Here is a 26,528-nt window from a genome sequence, read left to right as displayed (position 1 = left end):
CTGTGAAAAAAAAGTATCTGAGAGCATTCTCTCATTTCACCAAATCAAATGAAAAATATAATTAGCTTGTTAGCACCAAAAGTCATTGAAAGACTAATCAAACTCTGGATTTGATCAGGCATATGGACTTGTTGTGCCGTGTTAGGTGGAGTAATAAAACAACAACAAAAAAGCAGTAAAGGAATCAAAATAATGTTAATCATGATGAAAATAATCTGATATTATCCAATACGGGCTTTGCAGAGGTGAATGGCAGTCACTGAGAAGTTCTCCAGTTAAAGAATAAAGAACTCTGGAATGCAGTTAAGCAATTATTAAACCCTTTGCTGCATGATTAGACACATTGCTAATTAAGTGTCTCAAACCCTCAGTGAGGTTTATTAGTTGAGTTGTTATTAAACATTAGGTGCATCCTGTGAATTTCATCCTTAATTTCCTGTGATGACCATTGTACAGTAATTATTTCTAATGTGTTGCTGTGGATCCCTTTCTGTGTCCTTGCTAAGCTGATTCGTAAATTCATGGTGACATTTTTGGTGTTTTTCACTCAAAACTCCATTGTGTTTTTGCAGTACATGTTAAGTTTTACTGCATACTTCTATATTTTTATTTTATTTGGTAATAGTGACACTAAACAAAATCAAGTCCAAAATTGCTGTGATGAATCAAAGTACAAACAGTACCACTGCGCATGGTGATATAAGTACAAATAATAAGAGCTATGTGTTTTGTTCAGTTCAGATTCGGTATATGCCTGCAGGAAGCCTGAAAGAGAAAACAGAACAAGGGGAAAAAAATGACTCCTCTGTTGAACACGCTTGGTTGGCTGTAATTCATGAGAGAGTTATGTTGCCTGCCATGACCCATCCAATCCCTTCTGCCTCTGTCCTACACAGCACTGTAAAATAGGTCAGTGAACGTCTGTGTGTGTGTACAGATGTGTGTGTATAGCAATGATTAAAGAAGGACTGCCAACTTCACTGAGACACACACACACACACACACACTTCCACATACAACACTGATGCATTTACAGCACGACGTAAAAATAGGCCACAAGAAAGTTTTGCGCTTTTGAAATGAAAGTAGGCCACTAGGAATAACTATGTTTGTGTGCGTGCTTTGGCGCGTGCGTGAGAGCGAGATGAATCAGCTCCATGTTATGCAATGCTAAATCCCTTGGGTCCCATTACCATATCTTGTGCCCTTGTGCTGCACACATTGGTGTATGAGTGTGTGTGTGTGTGTGTGTGTGTGTGTGCAAACATGTGTGTGCATGAATGGTGAGTGATATCCTTGTGGTATCCGGCTTTGGCAATCCATCATCTGTCTGCCGAATTTGTCAGCTTGTTGATCCTTCACTTCTTTTCAGCCTGGCAGCTTTGTGAAAAATCTCATGATTATCAGATTTCTTAGGGACTTAAGTATTTATTCATTCTAAATAATTTAACATTTAAAGTTAAAATGAGCAAAAACATGGATTTTTTTAAAGTGGTCAAATTGCAGCCAGTCTATTTGCTTTCTTGCCAAGATTTAGATGAGGAGATTGATATCTTGCTCTCGTCTCTATACTACATAAGGTACAGTAAGCGGCTTCTTAGCTTAGCTTAGCATGAAGCTGGCTTTGCTGCTGGAGTCTGTGCCGGTTGCCTGGCAACCTCACTTTAATAACAAGACTGGTAGGCATTGCATCTGGCCAAGAAATAAGATAATGTCCAGAACAGCTACGGCGTGTCTGTAGTACACATGTAAACTTGTTAACCACAGTAAGCTTCAGAGGTACTGATAGCTAGATTTTGTTATCTTTGGACAGAACCAGGCTCTGTGTTTCCCTCTGTTTACCTGTATTTATGCTAAGCTAAGCTAAGCTAATGCTTGTATGTATGCTAGCTTCACTTTTGCCAAGATGGCAAACAAGCACTATTTCACAAAATTTCAAACTATTCCTATAAAACTAAGTAGCACATCTTTTCTATAGCCTTTTTATAATCAAAACCTATGCAATGTTCAAATCAGTCAAATTTTCACATTATTTAACACAACCACAGAAGAGCTTGGTGCTATATGATGTAATCACGAATACTAATTCAATCCAGACATCAGTGTTTCCCATGTAGTTGTTGCAGAACTCTGACTCAGGTGTTACGAATGTCTCTCCCCTACTCTTCCCGTAAAAAGAAACAACTTTTATGAGCTGCACAGCACAAACATTTTACTGACATCATAGGACCACTCATTGCCATGATCACACGGGCTCGAGTGCTCAGTTTCAAATCCAAGCTGCCACGTTGTTCCATAAATATTTTATTTTTAAAATTAATTAAACAGAGAGAGGAAGTAGACTTGGATTCCTAAAACAATACGGTAACACATTACAGTAAGACGGTCAAGGTTAATATGTTGTTTCTAATATAAACTTACGTATGAATAATAAAAAGGTTGTTAATGGTTTATTGATCTGCTTTATTGTTCTCATGAGTTAAACGCCTATCATGCTAATGATGTTTTCTACCAAAGCTATCAACTTTTAAATGTAATGGCTGTATATTTATCAGTTTTAAATTAGTAATGAAGCCTGCATCTAGATAAATGTCAGCTAGGTAGAGTCCACTATGAGTTTTGGGACATTCCCTCAACACCCTAAATATGATGCTGACCCTTGAGCTCCCAGTAATCTAAAATGTGTCAAGTTATTATGCCAAAAACACTACAGGATACAACCCCAACTCCAAAAAAGTTGGGATGCTGTGTAAAACATGAATATAAACAGAAGGCAATCATTTACAAATGAACCGTGTTTACTGACAAAGGTTTTACAGCGTGTTCCTGAGCCCATGTGGTAATGTCCTTTATACAGACGTGATTCACAGAGTGCTTGTGAACGACTGAGGCTTCCTTTCATACCCACTCGTCATTCTGTCATGATATTGGTACCAGTGAGCCTCTCAAGTGTTCCAAACAGGTGATTTTTCACATTCTGAAACGTTCCCAGTCTGTTGGTGTTTCCTGTCCCAGCTTGGTTGAAACATGTTGCTGGCATCACGACAAGACAAGACAAGACAACTTTATTTGTATAGCTCATTTTTACAAGCAGTTTGTCTCAAAGGGCTTTACATAACATCATAGCAACATCCTCGGCCCTTAAACCCTCACATCGACTAAGGAAAAGCTCCCACAAGAAAGATTCATACCAAGCAGATATTTACAAAAATCAATGAAGCTGATGAGCTAAAACACTGAATACAATGTCTTTGCACTGTTTTCAGGTGAGTATATGTCAAAAGGAATTTGCAAATGATCAAATATGAACATTCTGTTTTATACTATGTTGGGTTTTAATTTTTACACTGTCCAAACTTTTCAGGAATCTTGATTGTATTGTTTTGACTCCCAGCACATGACCAAAACATTCATTGGTATGTGTGTCAAGGATGGGTTCAGATTTTTTCAAGTCTGTCTGTTTAGAAACTGTGAATGTCCATATGTACACTGAAAGAGTTATTGCTCTCTAATCATTCCTTCTGTTCACATTGCAAGAGAGATCCTTTGCTAGCCGAGTCTAGTGTACATGGGGGACAAAAGCCTTGTTCTAGCTAAGCTAATGTCCTCAAGTCAAGTGAGTACATCATGCAAAGAAAAAAAATCCCAATTCCTGTTCCTATCCCTCCACTCTTCTGCTGGGTTCAGTAAATTTGTATGGGAGGGAATTTGGTAAAATATGGCCTGAAAATTTGAAAAATATCCACATATCCACCTGATTTGACAAACATAGTGGCTTATAGATGAATTTTAAAATGCATTTTTACACAGGGATTTCGTTCAGATTCGGACGACATGTCTTCAGGGCCACTATGGAGAGGACAAATGGCTACAGAGATGTAAAAATGAACATGTGAGTATTGTGATAAGACGGATGTTTTTTTTAAATTTCTTTTTAAGTGGAGTAGTGTACACACAGCTGATGCTGTTTCATCAGGAATATTGCACAGTCCGCATTTTCCATGTAAGCCAACATTATTGGAGCTCCAGCTGCCTGACAGACAAACAACATGTTGGAGCTGTGGTGAGTGAGGTAACCTGCAGTTCTTCGTGGTGGTTATTAAGTGGATTAACCCCCTTAGATTAGTCTCAGCCATTTCTCCCATCTGTCTACTGTTACACCACAGACCACAGCAACTACACAACCTCCACAGAGAGGATGCCCACACACACACACACACACACACACACAACATTAGGCATTTACATGAGCATATGAGCAAATCTCCTCGCACTGACCTACTGTACTGTGTTGTATTGTGCGACTGGACAGGAACACACACACACACACAATGGACAAGCGTGCTCAGACTGCAGGCTTACATTTTACTGTAGACATGCACACGCAGTGACCTCTGCCTCACTTGCAAGAAAACACACTAATCAGTGATTAGTCGTTGGTTATTATTCTCAGCTGAGTGAACAGCAGACATGCAACTCAAGTACAGTACTGACATAATGAGGTGGAGTTAGTGATGCGTAAGTTAAAGGCACAGCTGTCTGTATGGAGGGATTTAGACTAAATGTGTAAGTGTGTCACTGTGTGAGGCGGCTTTAGAAATGTTTGAATTGGAGGAGGACTTGGTTCACCACAGGTGAAGACATAATTGTTAAATCTGTAAAAGTGAAAAGACTCACATTTACAGTGACATAGTTTATCCATTGTAACGAATGAATGTCATGTGATGACCTTCACTCTTAAGAGTTTTAATAAGAATTTTTCCAGTATATTGCTGCTAATTTAACTCCAAATAGCATATATCAGTTTTATATCTCAGTGTCCCAGGGGCCCAGAACCTACACCCAGAAGGACCATTCAGTAATTCATCTGTGATACCAACAAGGGGCATAGCTGGAGTGGCCACTTCTCTGTGTTTTTTTATTTTTGTAAGTATTATTGCTTTTTAATATTTTTTGTTTCAACTGAAGGTTGTTGTTCAAAACACTTGAACCAGTAGGGATAAATCTGGGTAGGGGTAGCGAAGGCAACACTTCCCCCTTCCTCATTACCACCACTGAGGTGCCCTTGAGCAAGGCCCTTAACACGAGGTGCTGCAGTGGAGCTGCTCAGTAGGCAGCTTATATAATGTGCAGCTGTGTGAATGTGACCAGGGCTTTTCAGAAGAGAGCACTGCTCTCAGAGAACCGCCTATGAATAAACAGAGGTGAATAATTAAAGAAGACAATACTGTAGTGATAGTATACCTCAGTAAAGTTATTCTTTTCACACTTTAAGGATATAAGTTCATCATTTAAGTAATGCTTCCCTCTGAGAGTAGTTTTTTAGGTTGGTGTGTTATGAACGACACCGGATGTTTTCTTGGTGAGTATGTTCTGCTGTTGTGGTCCAATGAGACATGTATGAAGTTGAGATTGCATGCTACATGTTGGTAATCCAGAAGAAGACGAAGAGTTTTGAAAAAAGCGGCCCCAGTATTGACCAGTGCTTATTGGCAACTGAAAATTGACTAACCACCATAACTCATAACTCAGCACATTGTACAAAATGATTTATACGACATGTGCACGTATAAATTCTGATCCTGCTTGCAATAGACCAACATTTGGAACTGCAACACCATTTGCCTTCTGTCTCTGGTCGGGAATCCTCCTCCCTTGAAATGCGGTACAATTCATCCTTCTACAAAACAAAATATCAGTATCAAATATCAGCATGATTATGTAATGCCATGTCTATTTTGATAGAGGGAAAAATCCTGATAAAATAACTACACATTTTCTGTTGTTAAAAAAACATTTAGAAGATCAGGCAGCCCCACGTTTTGAGTGCTTTCTAATTCTTACTGTGCTGTGGCTCATATAGATGGACAAACACTTTTAATTGCTGTTCTCTGACATTTTATATCTCACCAAGCATTTGCACATTTGGCCACTCACCAAACATTTCGGTGTTTATATGGAACATCTCTGAAATCTAAGATAAGATAAGATAGGCCTTCATTAGCATCATCGTCTGAGCGGCTACAAAACCAAACTATAGATGATTGTCGCTGCAGGCCTAATTCCTAATTATAAAGAACAAACACTACTATGAAACGCAGATCATATAAGACTAATTTCAGCAGCTGAATCTTCTTTGAGTCAAGTTGAACCGAGACTAATTCATATTCAGCTTCACGTGACACCAGCTGAATGTTAGTCAGCCTCCTGATCGACAAATGTGAGTTTGTGACATACTGTAACATCTGCGTCAGAAAAGTGGCCTCATATGGTCTCCATACACACTGGAAGTCATTTAGACTCAATCAGCCACGAGACACCGGGACAGAGGAGGACAGCAAGACGCCACAGCCATGAGTGAGGAGCTCACTGCCCTCTAGCCACTTTGTCTCTGTTTCTTTATCTGTGAGCTAATACACACACAGACTTTAATGCAATCATGGCAGTCACCTGTAACCCATGGGACCCAACCAAAGTGTCACTGAGACATCCCGCACAGGCAGTGACAGTGTATCAGTCAAAACTAATGCAGGTAACGGCTCTGTTTGTCATCGAATGTGGATAAGCCAATCGATATAAATCAATACTCAACACTACATACTGCACGTATGGGTAACACAGGGGGATAAACACGGTGAAAAAGGATTAACAGAGGAGATAAAATAAAAGAGAAAGCGCACGCACACACACACACACACAGAGATATTGGAAACATTACACAGATTTACATTCATTTCCTGGAGGTTTGACCATCACCTAACCATAACTATAGACATTACTTGCCTAATCCTAACCTTCACCTTAACCTAACCCTAACCTCAGCCTAACCTTAAAGCAAGTCTTCACCATAATGTTTAATGGTTTATGTTGTGGAGACTTGCATTTTGTCCCCATAAATAAGGTAAATCCTCACAATGTGACCGTGTAGACAGGTTTTTATCCCCACAACTACAGGAATATGGGTACACACCTGTACTTCTGTACTTGTGAGGATCCTCACCAGTTCATTCCTTGGCCCCTAGCCATAACCTAACCTTTAAAACGGTCTGAACACTTCAACAGTCCTTTGAAGGTGTGTCTGAAAGTGAGGACCACCCAAAATGTCATTACTGACCACCCAAGGTCAAAAATTCTAAATGGATCACACAAAAACATTTATAAGAACACATACACACACACACACACACACATACGCAGAGATAATTTGCTCTGACCTCTTATGACCGCTCATGTACTGATAGTTAGGTGGTTTAACATTGCGTGTGGAGAAAAGTGTGTTCACAATATGGACGTTAGAAGTTTGACAACATCCAGCATTTGTGCACGCACACACACACACACATCTGTCACTGTGAGCTGTGACCTCCCACATTGTTCAGTGTTGTCAAGAAGAAGAAGAAGAAGAAGCAGCAGGAGAATGACCCTGTTTGCACCACTCACTTACACCTGCTGCTGCTGTTTGGTCACGATGACTAACTTGTGTTTGTTCTCTGATGTTATCTGAAGCTTCCTTATGTTTTGTAGGTAACTCCTGAAAAGACTTGATGTTTGACTGAAGGATAAACCATTTGGTCGATTGTGAATGGAACCAAGATGAGTGAAGTAGGGCAAAACCCTTCTTTTCAGGATTTGTATTTGGCGCCACCTGCTGGTCACTTGCAACCATCATATTTATCCAGAGTTTCAGTTGTAGCTTCAGTGATTTACACTGGGGTTCTTTTGAGTTTTACTATAACTGGATGCTGAATTTAATAATAAAAGGTGGACCTGTAGACCAACAGCCTCAAGAAATCCTGAAGTCATAAGCCATATACAAAAATAATTAAAAACAAATGATTACAATTGAGGCTTTATGATAAATAGCAAATTGGCTTTATTATTGGATATTTAATACTAATTATGAACAGCAAGTGCTTAGATTATGCTTAAAAAATAAAGAATCTGTTGAAATACAATATTAGAATAAAGACAAATGGACTTGAATTACAACTCGCATACAGTAATGTTGACTTGTTAACACTTACATTTCAAACATGCGGTGGAGTGAATGAGAACGAAAGCCTACTGAACATAAAGGCTAACAAACGGAGACAAACAGATACACAGCAGAAGTTATGCTGAAGACTCCTTCATATTACATATTACAGCTGCCAGACTTTTCATACCAACCTGACTTCTGACAAACCACAGCAGCATTAAAGCTGCACCCAGTGATGCGAAATCCTGCACAAACCTGAAGGGCAACATCAGTGTGTTTTTTGTTCATGTTAAACAGGCATGTGAACCACACTGTGCACATCATCCACTGACTGAAAAAAAGACCAGGTTTCACTTTTAATATTTGCAGAAATCTACCTTAATGTTTTGTGAGGGATTTCACATCACTGAGATGATCTTATGTGTCGAGTCACATTCACATACTGGGACACTTCATTTTCACATACATGAACCATTCTTCAGATTCATCTCATTGGCAGAGTCACATGTGCGACGTGAACTGTATACCACTCAGTGTAGAGGCCCTGCTGTTCTTTAAGTTAGCCTGTGTTACAGACTGTAATGATTAACAGCCTCGCTTGAATCACAGCCTTTGTCATCAGGGAGGAAAATACAACAGAGACACCTCTAGCTGAGTTATCCAACTCCTCCTGAAACCCTCGCACATGGACTCAGGCCAAACTAGACCACTGTGTAAACATTGCCACATATGCACATCATGCTTACATACTCCTCTCCTTCATTTAATAAGAGCACAGTTAAAAGCCACCAATTTTTGCTTATTAGATGCCACAGCAACTACATTCATGTCTAAAAACAGTGGAGTATTGCACACTAAAGAGAGCATCCAAAACAAACAGACAAACAACAAAGAAAAACATTTTGCCCTAAAAGCTGAATACTGGAATGCATTGAATAAATTAAGTTGATAAAATTACATCAAGTTACATTAAAACATTTAAATACTCAACTAGAAGGCGACCAAATACTTTTAACGACTCTCAGAGGGGTCCAAAGAGTGTTTCAAACACTCTCACCGTTCTTCAGTGCGCTAAGCACGGCTGAAATCAGACTGATTTCACATCTTACCCGGATCTGTTCGGGAATGCTTACTCATCAGGCAACAGGGAGCATCCCGACTTAGTCACTTAGCCCTGCTCTGATTGGTGTAATTAAAAGAGTCGGTTAGTCATTCAACCACACAGGCTGAAGAAAACGTCCCACGTCTCTGACTGTTTCTGCAGCCACATCCTCTCCAACAGGACAATATGATGTGTCGATTCATGACTGTCTTCTCAGGGAAGCTCCTCCCGATGTTTGTACTTAGCTGCAGTGAAACCTGAAGTGCTGTTCAGTTTATGATGTGCAATAACCCACAATATAATGTGCATTTGTCCACAATGACACAAGTGTGTGTGTCTCAGGAAAAAATGTCCCAGGTAAATAGTGTTTCATTTATGCAAAAGGTGTTGATGTATGGTGGAGAACAAAACGAGAATACAAAATTTAAATTTCTTTCTCAAAGTCCTGCTTTGTTTCTCTCTTTCTTCTTGATGTTGCTCCTCAGCACACTTGGACATTTCCCTCTGCTCCCTGCGTCTCAACGATGGCTCCTTATAGTTATTTTTCACTAGAACCAATAGAGGTTTCTCAGGAGACTGTGTGGTGTAGTGGCTCATATCTGCTGTACAGTGAAAATCTCAACACAAATGGCCACAGATGCGTTGCCGGCCTGTTGTTGCAGACAGACAGCTCCTTTGTCTTCCAGACGTACTCCTAACATTCAGGCAGAACAAACTTCTTCAGCCTTTCACTTGGCATGGCGGCTCTTGGGTTGAGCCCCAGGGCTGAAAGAGGAGCTGAGATGTTTCATGTGGCTCCTCCAGCGCTGATGCAGCACAAAGTCATAGTTGGCGGAGGTGTTCATGGCATAAAATACGTTGGCTTTGTCGGGGATCTGGAGCTCTGAGGCAGAAAGATAAAAGAAATAATGAAGTGTTGCAATTTATTTTCTGCAGGCCTACTTCTGTTTCAGTTAGCAATTACCCGTATTTCTTGGAATGATATGAAGGGTAGTTGTGGGAAACGTCAGCATTACACACCTACATAGACAGAATGGCAGCAAAGGCAATAAAAACATAATAAGGACAAGAGCTGTTCCCTAACTGTGTGAGTTATGTCTTTTGGCAGATTTCTATTCAAATTTATGAAAGATTATGTCAGGGAGGGAGCTGACTTTTGCTTCCCACAGTTGATGTCTTAAGCATTTACTGCTGACGTGTTCCACAGGCCAAAATCTTTTCTACTATTAGATGAAATACCGGCGTACACATTTAGCCAGTTTACACAAAACTATTGAAGTTTTTCATGCAAATAAAACAGAGGAATTATTCTCCATGATGTGCAATCCACTACATATTCAGCTTTAAATACTACTTGTCATCAGTGGTCTTACATTTGATCGCTGACTTAAACAGAACCTTGGTGTACAAAAGAAAGGCAGAGGCGGAAAATCCTGCTCAAGAGAAGGAGGCTTTAGAGTTGATCCCGTTCTGTGCGGGTTACACCTGCGCTCAGATAACATTATACTGCCAGAGGAGAGGCCTGAGGGGAGGACAATATTTACCTTTCCCATTGTTGAGCATTTGGCAGAGGCTGAAATCATGACAGCTGACATCCTCCATGTTGTGTTTTTCAATAGCCCTCTGAATCACCTGGGGCGTGTGGTCCTGACTGGTCAGCTGGAGATAAAATCACACAGCCAAATGTCAATACTGTAACTCTCAGTTAGAATACCTAGAAACTTGAACTTCATTTTGAAGGCTGTGATTCTAATGTGAATATACTGTATTTTGGTTTTGATTCGGGCAGATGCTGGTGACTGCAACGATATGCGTCATGAGGTAAGGGAAACATTAGCCAGTTAGGCACAAGATAAAGTAAAAGCCATGTTTTTGATTTAAACATTTATCAAGTGAAAGCTCAAAACACGAAACCTTTATTATGAAATTTTGGGGGTGAATGAATTTTGGCTTTGGTCACTTACATAGCACATAAGTCATTGTTTAGATTTCAGAATACATCTATTGCTTTAATAAAAAATTAAAATGGAACTAACTGCTAGCTGCAGCCTAGGAGGATTAGTTCCTGCATAACTTCTTGGCAAATGCAACAGAACACCTAAATTTAAACCTTTAAACTTTAAACTGTTTTGTTTCCGCAAAAAGAGACTGACACAGACGACTGAGTAAAACCGATTCCTTTCTCTTCTGTTTTCTTCGTTGTTTTTTTTCTTCCACTTTCCTGCTTTAGAAAGTGCTACATCAAGTCAAACTCAACCAGGCTGGCCGACCTTAGATACACTAAATTACAAAACCACTGTCCTTACCAGTATGCTCTTGTAGACGTTCCCATTGCTGACACTCTCCACACTGACCCTGATGATACACGAGTCAGCTACCTGTTTGTTGTAGACAGGCAGCGCAGCCTGAGGAGAGCAGCCGGACAACAGTGACGACTCAGGGTTCAGAACAAGAGAAGAAGAGCTGAGGTCCGGCTGTGACGAGCTGCAGGAGGAGCTGGAAAGACTGGAAGAGGGGGAGGACATGGACACGGAGGAGAAATCCCCTGCAACATTGTGAAGAGAACCTGAGAGAGACTGAGGGAGGGGAGGAAGGGGAAAGATGGAGGAGACAATATATATATAAATTATATATAATATCATATTACAGTTTCAATCCAAATATCACAGTTTCAAAGAAATTTTTGTTAACAAAATAAAACATTTTTTCTAAACACAGGACATACCTTGAGTTTGAGCCTGAGGGGGGAAGGCTGGGGGGCGGAGAGCTCCTCCATGTCCGAACTGCTGGAGCCAGAAGAGGACACACTGATCTGGTCAGCGTGCGTCTTCCTCAGGGAGCTGTCGCTGGCTGTTCGCAGCCTGCACACACAAACACAGTTACACAAAAGTGCAACTGAAATGTGTTTTTTAAAAGCCAGACACAAATCTTTCTGCAGCAGATTCAGAAATCTTTTAAAGGATTATATTAAAGTAAAATTAATATCTGGCTCAGGTACCACATGATTCCACGTGCATTTCGATTCAGACCGTATTTTTCTAATATTCAAATAACAAGTCCAGTGAGGTGGTTCTGCAGACTTACGAGGCGAGTTTCTTAGTGAGCAGGCGACTGCTCCATGAGTTGGGAGAGCAGGGACAGGGGTCAACTGGAGGCTCCAGGTCACGAGACAGCTCATAGCTTCAGGAAACACAAAAGAAGACAAAGTAAACATCGATGCAAATGGCACTATAACAGTCTTCCAACCCTCTGACTGTCTTTATATTGTATGCAGTGTCATCGCCTCCAGTGTGTGTCTCACCTCTCCTGGTCTGTGAGCAGCGTATGTGCCTGCAGCCAGGCAGTGATGCGAGGGTTCACTGGAAGGCTGTAGTGGGAACAGGAAGCCTGAAGCTGCCGAATCTGAGAGAGAATCTCAAACTCCTGCAAGACAAAGGAACAAAACAGAGCAGAAATTAATTCATAGAGAAATAAAAGACAGACCATAAAAATAAGTCAGCAATCACTGTCATTCATGTGAGGCGGCACTAGGAGGCGACACCTACCCGCCTGCGCTTCTCAAAGTTAATGAGTCCACCCTGTGAACAAAAAATATGAAAACAACAGTGTTATAATTATGGCCTCGTAAATCTACTGTAGCACCATAAAGAAAGAGCAAACAGAAACAAGAGTGTGGGTGTGATGCGTACTCGCCTCCACAGTGTCAGTCAGTGCCGTATCCAGCATGGTGAGCACCGTCAGGTAGGTGCCGAGGTACGGCACCACACCACTGCTGAAGCTCTGAGGAAACAAATCAAGCAGCATGTTTACATTTTGGTTGCACAGTCGATGAAAATATACAATCGATTGCTTATTAATTGCTTGAAAATATTTCATTTAGTTTCAAGAAGTTGAAAAAATAAACTGTAAGAGATCAGAACGTTAGCTAATGTCAGTGTCAAGAAACTTGAGCCAAGGAGGACAGAATATCAAGCTTAATATAACGTCAGCGAAATACTGCAAGTGATGTAGAAACATACAAAGATAACTGAACAACTCCATTTAAACAGAGTGAACAGGAGGGTATAAAACATTTTACACACAGCCACACCTGGGCGAGTGAATGGTCAAACTGTGGGAAACCCTGCACACATGTAAGCTTTTACATCTCTCACTATGTAAGAGTCACGTGAGTTCGATGTGCTTTTTCCATCAAACGAACAGGGTTAAAGAGAAGAGGGAACTGGAACTCTGGTGTCACAAATGTGACACAAATTTGTCTGATGCGACAAGTTATATCGTTTTCATAACTTTTGACTTTAAGGAAGGAGAACTGATGATCCGGGCAGAATAAAAACAAACCTCAAAGCCGAAACTGAGGAGCCGCAAGATTATTTCCAGAAAAATTCTGACTTCTTTTCTTACCATCTGCTTGGCCGCTGAGCAGAGCCGGGGCGATTTGGAACCATCTGAGTGACTTCCATCCTGCAGGAAATAGATAACAGTCCAGTCAACTTTATTAAAATAGATTAAGTCAGGGTGTTAATGTGAGGGTGTGAGATGACAACACCAAAAAAGAGGCATGTTATGTAACTGTTCTTTTCAGGGTTGAGCACCTGTTGACAGGTTGCTGCTGCCTGTGGTTCAACACAATCACAGCAGCACTGTTCATTTCATCAGGTGTGTCCTGTGTTTATCAGGGAGTATTAAACATTACCCACTTAACAAAACTAAGGACTGGTGCCCAAGTGGCCACTTTCAACTGAAGTTGTATTTGTGTTGGCTGCTAACAGTTGCCTTTTCATTATATTTTAGAAACTGGACTGCTCACAACAGCGCTATCGCTAAACAAACTTTCATATCAATTGTTTTTCCACAGGGAACAAAGGACACAGAGTGGCAGGTGAACTGGAGACTGAGCATGCAGTCAGTCTCACAGGACAAATAATTAACCAAACACAGGAGGCTGCTTGTACACAATACATTCAAAAAGTACATTTATTTCATTAGATGTTAAAAAAAAATATTAAAAACCTTTCTGATAATCACACTGATATGCTTGCATGCTTACATGTGTGCTTAATGCTTTGCGCAAATGACAATTATTTTCATAAAGCCACAAAATGTCAGAAACCTGTAATAAAATGTCCAAAGTGGCATCTTGAACAGTCATTTTAAAAGTCATTTTACAATGATATGAAACAGAGAAAAGCAGCAAAAACACTCATGATTACCGATTATGAAAGTAGCTGCAAATTCTTTTACTGCTGATCAACTAACTGAAAAGGAAACTCGTTTTTTGGTAAAGGGGAACTCCAGTACTGTTTTTAACAAGAGCACAGCCTGCTAATAAGGAATAACAGACTCTACGCAAAAGCTACACAAACCTCAAGAAGTCCAGCAAAGCTGCTGTGATGACCTGTTATTTTGTGCATTCAGCAGTTTGTTCAGCTATTCTTTTTGCACTGGAGTCAACAGACCAGTGTTTTCCTTAGGTTTGTGGAAGACTTTGGTGCATGTGTTGGCATGGGTGGGTGGATGGGGTGGGGGTCTTGGGAGAGTACCCCAGGAAGACAACATTTGTTTTTCAAGGAAAAGAAATGCAACTTCACTTCATTGTGGACCATTATTATTAGCATATCTGTGTATGACTGTTAGGGACAGCCAGCAGGCTGCATGTGTGTTTGTGTCAGACGTGTGTGTAGTTACCTCCTCCAGGATCTCTCTGCTGATCAGCACACAGTTCTCATCAGGGAAGGTCTCACACAAGTGGTCAAAGGTGGCCATGCTTTCCCTGAAGCCAAACAAAATAAATCTGTTTAGACTTGATGTAGCGTAAATATTCCACATTGTTTGTTTGGTTTTTTTGGCAGCTGTAGCAAGTGATTCGGATTATTGTCAAAATTCCACATTGTTTGTTGTGTTTCTTTTATTTGTTTTTTTTTTTTTTTTTTTTTTGTAGTGTAAATATTCAGCGTGAACAAGGCTGCACGCTCAAAAAGGATAAATGACTCAGAGAGATTCACTGTGAAATTGATTTTCTATTGTTTCCTTTATTCTCTCTCAGCCAAATTTTTCATGTTGTGCCTTACAAAAACAAAGCGACTCAGTGTTGTGTCTTGATTGTTTGCTGACCTGCTGACAGCAGTCCAGGTCTTCTTCAGGCGATACACCGCGTTGGACTGCAGCGCTGAAAGGATGGCCCTCAGAGAGGAGAAATTCTTCAGCTGTCTGCACTCCTGCACACAAAATACAAGAAAATGAAATTCTGTTACGCCTCTTTCAAAAAGAGTTTTAATTTATTTATGTCACTTGACTAAATGTATTTGGACCCTGACCTGAGCGACAGCGATCCACCTCTCGATGACGCGCGCTCTGTGGGTGGGGCTGGTGTGTGCGCTGCGAGGTGAGCTCGGGGCAGTGGAGGGGAACAGGAAGGCAGAGGAGGAGCTGGGTGATGATATGGGAGAGGAGGTAGAAGGGCTGGGAGAGGACGGGCAGAGGAGTGAGGTGATGACACGGTTGGTGATGGCGTTGAACTGGGAGATGGTGGCGCGGACGCTGGGTGCCAGGTTTCGGTTTTCCTTCTTGTCGCGCTGGGACCAGACGCAGCCCAGGCAGTGGAAGGGCACCACTCTGACAAATAGATCCTGAGGAAGACAGAGTCAGAATGAGAGACCCACAGTGACACAGACAACAGTGCTCTGAGATATTTGTTAAAAAAACCTACAGCGTCCAATCTGGTCAGCTGCTCTGCCACCTCTCTCACGGGGAAGTCCATAAATTTGCATTTGTCTTTCTCCTTGGTGGACATCTCTCCTCTGTCTTCCTGATCTCCACGGTCCTGCTGCAACGACTGACTGCTGTGCTCTGACGCAGACTTGGTGCAATCTGTCAAACACACCAAATCATAAATGACAACAAAACAGGCTGCTCAGGGTATTTTATAGCATCCACAGTTTAATGGGACAAATCTACAGTCAATCATAATGTCGCTGAACCGTGAAAAAAAAAGGTATCTGGAAATTTTGTTTTTTCCAGGAGCATGTTTTTAACTATGCGCTCCAATGACGTGCGGTTATTTATGATCCTCCAGTCTCATTTTTATGTCCCACCAAACTTGATTGCAGGCTATTCTACGTCTCCACTTCACACATTACGCTAACAAAAGCTTTTGGTTCCCATTTTAGCTTGAAATCAAGATAAACCATGTCCAAATACTAATCTGATATTGGGGTGCACACATCAGTTTGACTGATGGTCGTGTAAATAACAACCCAACACATCAGTTGCTAGGGAGGAATGTGGACATGCCGTACAATGTAAAATGTCAAAAATACAAAAAGTGGAGATAAGTTTTTTTCGTCAGACAGCGACAATAATCATGCTCCAACAGTCAATCATAGTAAACACTTTGAGTGCTTATTTAATAGTTTTGTTGCTATTGGTATGATATTCATATGTACTATCTCACTCTGTCCCTCAACTTTTTCCATCCCAGTTCATAATAACAACACACTTAGCTGTAGCTGAAATAAGAATATAAACCTTCCTTGGAGCAGACAATAAAAATTGCAGACCTGATGCCTGAAAAATGACACTAAATGGCAACAAATGAAAAGAAGAGCAACTCATTGTATATGGAGCTGAGTACAACAAAAGGATAGTCTGCAAAACTTCCAGATTATTATCCTCTGTGACGCTGCTCCAATCAGATCATCGGTATCTACGGTGCACATGCACACTCAGGTCGCCATGACAGCACAGTCACCTGCCATTCATGCATCGTGATGGCAGGACATAAACAAATCCTACATAATCACATCTGTCTTCCACCTTACCTTGTTCCTGGAGCCTCTTGAGGAGGGTCTCAGCAGACTGGGCCAAGCGTCTGAAGCAGGGGCGATGTCTCAAGTGGACGCACAGCAGCCGGATGGACTGATACTGAGGGGGCTCATGGAAGTCTTCACTGTACTCCTCCAGCCACAGCCGGATCACCGGGGGTAAGGTACTGAGGGGATGAAATAAATGTGTTCATTATAGTGTCAGTCCTTTATTAGTCCAGGTTCATCTTTGAGATGAATGGACAGCATTGGTAACATTTGTAACGTTAATTTGTGGGGCAAAGTCTCCTGAAGGGTGGGGCAATGTAAAACTCTGAATGAGTGGCCACACTCACCTGCGTGGGCAGACTGTGTTATCCAGGCTGGCCAATGAGTCATCTCTGTGGAAAAGCAAACACAATCATCTTTCAGCAGAGAAGAAAAGCAACAGTGAACACATGAGGGGACATCACGGTGACCGCGTGCTGACAGAAAAGATCCTGTAAACAACACAAGGTCCACTACAACTGTTCATCCTGTGGAAATGTCCTGCAACACTCTGAATCCCTGCAGAGACAGTCTGTCTCAGAGAGCCTCCCTCAGACAGCAGTGTTCTCATGAACACATACATAAAGCACATTTCCGGTTTTATAATCGGGTAAATCTATTTCCTGCACCAAATGTGACGCAAACGGTAAAAAAAAAAGAAAAAACTTACAAGCATAGTAATAGTTCGCATTTAGAGAGCGAACCAAAGACTGTGAAAGTTGTGTTTAATTAAAACCATAACAAAGTAATAAATAAATAAAGTGAAATGTATACAGCACGTGTCAACTTAAAGCGCAGGCGGTTTACAATGTAATGACAACAACAAAATGTTACATCCTGTACAAAATCCATACGGAATCCATAAGGCAAAAGAGAGAATACACTCTTCCCAGGTTGCCCTGCCGCTGACCTCTCTTAAAGTTCACAAGAAACCTGCTGCCACCAGCATCACAGACATAAAGGCGACTGTTTGGCAAACAACAAATGAACAGCACTAATGGCCACAGTTTGACGCTGGCAGCCATGAGCAGCACACTGGCCTGAGCTGTGAGTGCCAAACCAGACAGGAAGGCTCTCTGGCATGAATCCGAGTCTCATTATATGTATACTAAAAGAAATTAAAAAAATCTCTTCTAAAAACCAAAAAAGGCTTTCTGAGTTGAACCCTGCATTCATTGCAGATGAAACATTCCTCACACAGTCAAATTAAATCTCAGCTTTCAGGTGAACAAGCACCTGTGCTGGGTGTGGAGGGCGTAGTCATGGTTACTTAGGAGTGGAACAAAGATCCCAACTGCTTTGTTTAGCTCATGACAACACCACCTGTCATAGAAACATGCCTGGCTTTGTGAATAGCTCAGGCTACGTAAAGAGGGTTTTATATAGCTCTATTTTAGAAACTGATATGCACATTCTGCCTGCTCACAGTGATGACCTATTTAAAAGTAGCACACATTGGAATTCAAAGTCAGTGTTGTGAGGTTAAGATGTTCTGTACTGGCCCATAAGGACCTGTGAACCTCTGAACATCACTAATGAACACATTATATTTTATTTGTTATAGTCTGACACGTAAAAGCAAACTCGAAGCTTTAACACTTTGGTTTTTGTATGAACTGGACACATAAGATAAAATGTGTTGATTAGTGAGCTCTAGGAGTGTGGTAGGCTAATTGTGTTGCCTTTGGACAGAGCCAGCCTAGCTGGTTCTAGTCTCTGTGCCAGGTCAATAGCTGGTGCTTCCAGCTTCATACTGAATGGACATGGGTTTGTTAACACATCTCAGTCTGACAAAAGCATCTGTGTGGACCATTCCTCACCTCTGAAACAGCAGCTCGATGAGGGTGCTGGTGGAGGTGAAGGCCCTGTAGGTGGAGAGGAAGATACGCACAAAGTTGGGCTCCTGGTGCTCAGGGTCCATCAGGTGGGTGACCAGACGCTCCAGGGTGGCGGCCTTCAGCCTGCGCACCTTCACTGTGTGGTACTGGACAAAGCTGAAGGCTGCAGGAGGCTCTGTTGTGTGTGAGGCCGGCAGGACGGGCTCCCTGCGCAGCGTGATGCCAAACACAGCCCCATCTTCCTCCTCCTCCCCCCACTCCTGCACCGGGTCCTGCAGGAGAGAACACAAGGTCATCAAGACGTGATGAATAATGACCCAAATTCACGATAAAGCCTGCTATTCTGCTCCTTTCTCCAGGATATGGCAGATAGCTCAGACTTTAGCCTCATGACAAATGCAATAAGCCTTCAGACTGAGACATTTCATGCAAAAGGCTGAAACACAAGGTCAGTTATTCTCAATCTTGAGATTCTGTTTGTGACCCTGCCCTGAACTCTGACGCAGACGGACACCTGGTGACTGGACTGATGATAAGGTAAAGAAGCGTTCACGGGAAAACACAAGGCCAATTAACTGAACTATGGTACAGTCTGACACAGTTTTATCTTAAGTTAATTATAACTTTGGACCTGTTCAGAACAGCGATTCATTTCCCTTCACACTACACCAACTGCATGTCACAAATCTGTAGAGAAACAATAACAAGCGGACAGGAGAGCGAAATCTGTCGTTGACCTGCACAGGTTTAGAAGAGAACAAGTGAAGGCATATTTAGATTGACACTAAACAATAACAATGGGGCCCAGCGCAGCAGAAATGATTTTTCACATAGGACTTTAGTGGAAGAAGTTACATCATGATATCTCTAACTAAATGGAAAAATATGTCCCTAAGAAGACAAAGCTATGTTTTGTTTTGTTTTTTACAAAGCATAAATCATACCTGCATCATGAAGAATGAATTGTATAATGATTTCTAACTTAATAAAACTACAGAGCAAGTCTTGTGCTACTAGAGCAGTATGGACTTAAGTCTGAATCAGTGAAAGTTTGATAGAATAGCCCTTCACAATATGCTGTCCCAGGTGTATAAGAATAATTTACTTAATAGTACCATCACAACATGAAATTCTACAAACACAAACTTAATATGATAAAGACACCTGTGCCATAAATTATAATAAAAAACTGCAGACTGTACAGCAGACTGTTAATAAACCAGAGCTGCCTCACTCTTTGTCTCTGTTATAGGACATACAAATATAATGGATTAGACTCTATAATAATGCAGTGTTAGGGAAAGTACACAAAGACCCAGATGGAGAAATATAAAACAACATGAAGCGTGATGCTGGCCAACTGCAGCAACTATGACACTGAGTCAGTCAGACCAAGCAGACTGAAGGTAATCACAGTGTGATCTGGTACATGTGGAACAATAGAAGCAGACCAGGCCTGGAAACATCTCATATCACATGACAGAAACTCAGGCAAAGCTGCCAGACACAATGAGACACTCGGTGCACTGAAGGGAACCTTTATATCAGTGTATGTTTGTGCAGGTTGCCAAAACAACGAGGGAATTAGATTCACATGTTGATAAATACACGTGAAGTCTGACAAAACCAAGACAACCACACCAGAACTTAATCCAACTCGTTACTGGCCTTCATCATCATTTAACCTACCATCGATAAGTGCCATTTTCCCATGTCTGTCCTCCTCTTGGAGAGAAGAAATCCCACAGCCTGTAAACTCCTTCTGATGCAGCTGATAAGAGCGCAGCGCGGGCGGAAATTACGGATTTATGTTCTTCCTGCGACAGTTCACGTCAATACGAACGATGTCCGACACTTTCATTGTTGAGAATAAAAATGGTAAAGTACGACACGAGTAAAAAGTTGAACCGTGTCCAGACGTGGGAGTTTTAGCGGCGACAGAGTAACAGGTCGTGGGACTTGATGAAGTGGGAGGAGGAGGACATCGGGGGAAGCGGTGATATTCACTGGGCGGGGCTAATGACACAGGTGAGGGAGGGGCTACGGTCTCTGACCAACCATACGGGGATTAAAGGCCCACATTAAACATGAGGCTACGAGTGGGAAAGTTGACTTTGATGCTGATGATACTGCCACAATGCGTTTCAGCTATGGGTTTTGTATGAGTAATGAGTTACGGAAATCTTTCTTGGGGATGCTGCAAAACAAACAAACAGATTAGGTGGTTTGTAATTTATGTAATCATTAAGAGTGCTGGAGTAGACTGTACCTCCACATCATGTTTATACAGTATAAGTACAGTTACAACAGTACCGGCTATCAGGCAGACTGTTTACAGTAGATGTGGTATGGTGGTGAACACACATGGGGGTCACCCTGCCCGGTAGTTTGAAAGTATTCAAAGCTTTCAAACTGTTACAGATTGTAAAAATACTCAGACATATACGTTATTCATTTGAATACTGTATCGTTAAAAATATTTAAATAATACTTTATTATTTAAAACTGTATTAACAGCCAAGTCTGGAAGACTGAATCTCATTCAGTATAGTGTTAAACATACGAGCGTGATAAGTCTAAATACCTCAGCTAGTGGTTTCAAATACAGTTTACTATATGTTTTGTATTTCCTGTAAAATTCTGTCAAACTGTCCTAACTCGAGTTTTGATGGTGTAACAACATGGAAATAACGTAAATACTTAAGTAAAGGCTGCCGATAAAAGGTGTTGTAAATCTTTATAGTACATCCTATTATCTTCCAGTTAAGATAAAAGAGATTGTAAATAAAGGCCAAGTAACAAATTTGCTTGCAAAATCTTGCATGAAAGGTTATACTAAGGCTGGTGATATTTTGTCACTTAAATGGGAACCAACCATGTGGTGCCTGTGTGGTTCAGCAGAGTCAGTGTTCACACTTAGCTAAGAAGGAAAAGCTGTGGACTCTGGTATCAGGATCAGCAGCCCAACATTAAGTTTGCTGGATAAAAATTCTGGATAAAAACCTTCCTTGGAGCAGACAACAAAAAAGTGGAGGTATAACTCCACTTACAACCATGACATTGTTTGTCCAACCTTGAAAGCTTTTATAAAAAAAAATGGGAAAAGAGATTATGGGCTGTTGTGTTGCTTGATCATCTACACCCCCATATTATTAAGTATAATGCATTATGACGACTTACAGAATCTTTACGGTGCATTAATGTATATTTTGAGACAGTGAATTCTCTGTATAAAATTTTTAAAAAGTGGTTCCTAAAACACTGAATCCAAGACATTACAAGTGTGGTTAAGTTCTAACTTTAGGTCCACCTAATGCCTGACATTGATGTTATCACTGTAAACATAGTGTATCTGTGTTTTTTATCCAATGCAAACCAACGGCAGAGACAATATTGTGACATCTGGTGGCCAAACTTTAAAAATTTAAATATAAAGTAAATATTTCAGCTTCTTCAGTCTCTCTATCTGGATCAAGAGCAGGTTCACCGGCTTTAAACCTGTTCTATATTTTTAAAAAACTTCCTGATAAGAAGTGTGATAATTTTACAGGAAGAAATTACAGTCAGCTTCTGCCTCTAGTCTTCGTTGATGTTCACATGTGAATATCAACGTGCTGGGATGAGTGCATTTCAGGGCCTCTGAAGAATCCAGTCGGAACTGTTTTTCCGACGGCCTCCAGCTTAAGTTCCAGGCCATGGTGTCGGGGGCGTGGTGGAGACATACCACATGAAACAGGTCTGTTGTGCTCATACCAACAACTCTGTGGCTAAACACATAATCAAAGAAAAATGTATACATTAAGAGCACTCAGTACTACAGAAAACACTAAATTCCAATGTATTCACAGACAAACAGACTAGCGACAACAGAGTGTGATGACACTGACAAGCTGAGCAGATGACATGTCTTTAAATCAGGATGACCACTGCTCTTTTAGCTCCCAGGAAAGAATGAGCTTTTTTGTATCTCTAATGAGTTTTCTGAACTGAAAAATCTACCATCATTCTACCATGTCTGCCCATGACACCCACCCACTCTCTCTCTCTCTACAAGAGCTGGACAAAAGAGCAGGGAAACAGCACCAGGAGAGGCCTCAATTAGTGCTCATTAGACACATGAATGGGTGATAAGATGACAGGAAAGCAGCAAGAGAAAGCATCCATGCAGGGTGATTACAGAAAATTGTTTGAAATTGTTTCTTCTAAACCTTGCACGACTGAAATCAGTTTCTATTAGCTGGAAATACACGGCACACCCACAGAAATATGACATACTTCCTGCAAAGTCAGCAGTTAGTTCCTTCTCAGTGTCGCTAAATACACGCTGGTGTTGATGACGTGCTGAGTAAAAAATATGCTGAGCTGAATGGGAAGAACAGCGAAAATTCCCAGGGAGGAGCCTGACATAGACAATTTTTTTTAATTTTTATAATAATAGAAAATGAATAATTTAATCATTTTTAAAACAATAATGGGAAAAGTCAATCACTCCTGCTTTGTCAAATGCAAACATTTCCTGGTTTTCTTAGTCTTTCACAGTCCTCTTTGATACTGAAATATATTTTCTTTGGGTTTTGGACTGTTTGCCAACTTCAGCATGAGTTCTGGGAACACGTGATAGACATTTACAATAATTACCTGACATTTTAGAGACCACATGATTCACAGAGAAAATAACTGGTAATGAAAATGATTAGTTTCAACCTAAATGTGTTGGTTTTAGGGGAAAGTGTGACGGGCACTTTTAAATTACGCTGTTAAATTTTATATACCAAACAGTTAATCTGGAAAATATCAGACAAATGATGTGATGGCAAAAATCATCGTTGCTTGAAGCCCTAGAGGTGCTTGAAATGGACTCATTTTTAAAGCTGATATGACAGCCACACAGACAAAAGTGTAATACTGGTCACTGAGCTATAGCTGCCCGACATTTGAATCTGTTAATTCCCATGCAGTAAAAGCAGGACATCATTTAAAATAATGCTAACATTACAATTACCAAATTTCCCAGGCCATGTTTAAGGTCACCATAAGAATATTACACTAACATCTCCAACTCTAGGTGGAATACCTCACCAATGTTAATATTTCTATTTTTCTATATTTATCCTGCATGTGTTTGGCTTCTCTCATGCTCTGTGGCACCAAATGTCCGGACAATAAACCGGGTGCATTTAAGTGTATTGATGCCTGGACTTCTTTGCATTAATCATCATGACAGCTACACCTTGATCTCAGAAAATATTGCCTGAGTCCCGAACTGGATGAATGAATTTGTAAAATACAACAAAATGGATGTCAAGTAGGAATTTTAAATGAAACCAGCTGAAACTTTGTTCCACCTCACCTCATACTGTCCATCAGTGTCCAGCAACTGGAAGCTCGTCAGCCACACTCCAGGCTGCGTGTCCATGTGGACGCCCATGCTGTGACTCGGCCTGGGCCACAGCAGCTTCTTCATCCTGCCCACCTTGGCGCGGAGGCCGCGGGTCTCCCCTCCATCACCACCTCCACACACTGGAAGAATGGTCCTCATCTCCAGCTCTGTGTCACGCTACAGGCCCACACGCTTCGTCAGATCTCCCCCACACCTGCTGCCTCATCTGTGTCAGGGAGGAGAGCGTGAGAACATTAAACATAGTCTCATGTTGTCAAATTTTATGTTTGAATGTATGTCCAACAATCAAGGGAGCATAAAGGACAGCTGTAAGCAGGTTACACATTGGATCCTCCTGTTCCTAACCATTTGAATTTCAGTAAAGATTCGACCTAAAAAAAAAAAACTGGGTCAGAGGAAGGTGAATTTGCACAAAAAAAACGCTGATTAGATTTACCATGCTGTGACAGAAATGGGGTCAATGTTTCAGCCTAACTCAATAGGACACGCAGAGCAACATAAATTACCTTAACTCAGTGAATTCTCTTCACGGCAAAAACTGCACATAAAGCCCCTAAACTGACATATAAAGCAATGTTGTCTGGACTGATTGAGGAATCTTGACTTGAAACCCATACATTTTTATAGCTGGCAACAATCTGTGTCACCAAATAAAAAAAGTGATAATACTGGCAATATACTGTATACGCTCTACATAGTGTAAAATTGTATGAGCGTTAATACTGTCTCAAATGGGTTTGCAGCATCTATGTCATGAGTACAGTCACTCAGTGAACATATGAAGACTGCGATGAGATACAGCTCAACTTCAGTACTCAATATAACCAGAATATATTTCTTCACATATTGGGTTACATACACAATTCACAAACAGTCACGGGTACAGAGAACTGTGTCCTCTACAGCATTCCTAAGGGAAATAATGATAATCTTAGCATTCAAAATACACTCTGGATACAATCATATACCCGTTCACCTACAAAAAAAGGCAGCAACTTAACTGTAATTGTGCTCCTCTTGATTCTGAGTTCCCCGGATCCTGAAGAAGACCATGTTCAGAGCTGTTTGAATATTCACGTGTAGAGACTGTGAAACTTGGACGGAAGAGACTGGCATTTATCACTGAGGACGAATTGTTCTTTGTGTTTGTGGGCGGATGATGCTCTCGCGCATGTTTATGCCTGTGTGTGAGTGTGTGTGTGTGTGTGTGTGTGAGTGTGTTGGAATGGCCTCCTCCCTGCTTGGCTGTACACTGAGATATTGTATAGAATTGCATCTCATCATTCCAGTTCACTGGCCTCCTCATTGGATTAAAAGACAAACTCTCTGCCCTTATTTTAACCTGGACCATAGACTCATCCGGACACTTAAGCATGCATGTGGATGGTTTGATTCTGCGCAAAGAAAGCGCACAGACATGCAGAGGTTTCCACATAAAGTGGATAAAATGAGCTAATTTGACGTTTGCTGGTCAAGGGCTGAAATGTTTCTTACCCGTGGGTGCGTTGAGACAACGTGACACGCCTGAAACCCTATTCAGACTGCTGATACATGCTTGATGGAGGGCCTGTGACAGGGGGTGTTGAGGAAACTCACTCACGCTTGTGGCAGCGATTCAAAATCTGCACGAGCACGCGCAGCCCCGCCCCCTCTCGCTGATTGGTTGATCAGATGAAAAGAAAAGCTCAAAATTATGTTTATGTGCTTGATTGTCAATTGGGGCTGTATATTAGCCGATCAGTGTCCTATAAATAAATTTTAAAAACTGCTTGCATTTGTTTTTGTAAACTAAATATAATTTTCATAGGGCTCTGCAGAGCCTAAAATTCCTAAATTCTCTAATAGACACCTTGTAGGAGAATTTTCGTGTCTGATAAAGGACTAAATCAGTAATTAAGAACACCCATGGGGTCCCAAAAGAATATCAGTATTTCTCTACTCTTTTTGTTTGTATGTCATGTATGTTTGATTGTTATGTATGTTGCATGAATCAGTAGACACCGATGCCTTCAGGGCCTTACAAACTCCTAAAATGAAACCAACTGAGAAGGAAAAAAATAATCCGGTAGAAATACTCACACCCACACTTAGGAAACCTGTGCTAGGGGCTCACAAACAAATTTTATTAGAAGAAGAGGCAAATAAAATAAAATAAAATAAAATAAGGAAAAAATATCAGAAGGCAAAACATTGACTTTTGGTCTTCTGTCTCAGTGGCCTTAATAACAAACAACAAACCTGCTCAATATTGACTGATTAATTTAATCAGTTCAGATAAAGCAGCCAGTTTTGAGTATCGTATTTTTGTGGGCTGCAGTCTAATTCAAGTCAACTTTATTTAGCCCTAAAACACCCATCT

General features: G+C 41.0%; 1 protein-coding gene across 4 annotated transcripts; it reads right to left on the bottom strand.

Annotated features, from left to right (window-relative positions):
- Window positions 1-7,836: 7,836 nt before the first annotated feature.
- rgl3a (ral guanine nucleotide dissociation stimulator-like 3a) lies at window positions 7,837-25,814 on the bottom strand. 4 transcript variants are annotated; one of them, XM_046404507.1, is made up of 19 exons: window positions 25,664-25,792; window positions 25,171-25,230; window positions 24,119-24,374; window positions 18,751-19,040; window positions 17,239-17,283; window positions 16,901-17,070; window positions 15,790-15,950; window positions 15,398-15,709; window positions 15,195-15,298; window positions 14,769-14,853; window positions 13,485-13,544; window positions 12,774-12,860; window positions 12,626-12,658; window positions 12,382-12,503; window positions 12,165-12,260; window positions 11,806-11,941; window positions 11,387-11,656; window positions 10,625-10,739; window positions 7,837-9,963 (listed from the first exon to the last, which is right to left on the bottom strand). In XM_046404507.1, exons 3-19 carry the CDS (start codon window positions 24,305-24,307, stop codon window positions 9,809-9,811), a joined length of 2,430 nt encoding a protein of 809 aa, XP_046260463.1. In that variant the 5' UTR covers window positions 24,308-24,374; window positions 25,171-25,230; window positions 25,664-25,792; the 3' UTR covers window positions 7,837-9,808. The 4 variants fall into 4 exon arrangements, with proteins under 4 accessions (XP_046260463.1, XP_046260473.1, XP_046260455.1 ...); XM_046404517.1 differs by having other exon boundaries at window positions 25,171-25,263; window positions 25,664-25,766; XM_046404499.1 differs by lacking the exon at window positions 25,171-25,230 and having other exon boundaries at window positions 25,664-25,814.
- Window positions 25,815-26,528: the final 714 nt, after the last annotated feature.

Source organism: Scatophagus argus, chromosome 2 (assembly GCF_020382885.2).
Source record: "Scatophagus argus isolate fScaArg1 chromosome 2, fScaArg1.pri, whole genome shotgun sequence".
Classification (NCBI taxonomy): Eukaryota; Metazoa; Chordata; class Actinopteri; family Scatophagidae; genus Scatophagus; species Scatophagus argus.
This window is presented reverse-complemented; position numbering and strand designations above follow the sequence as displayed.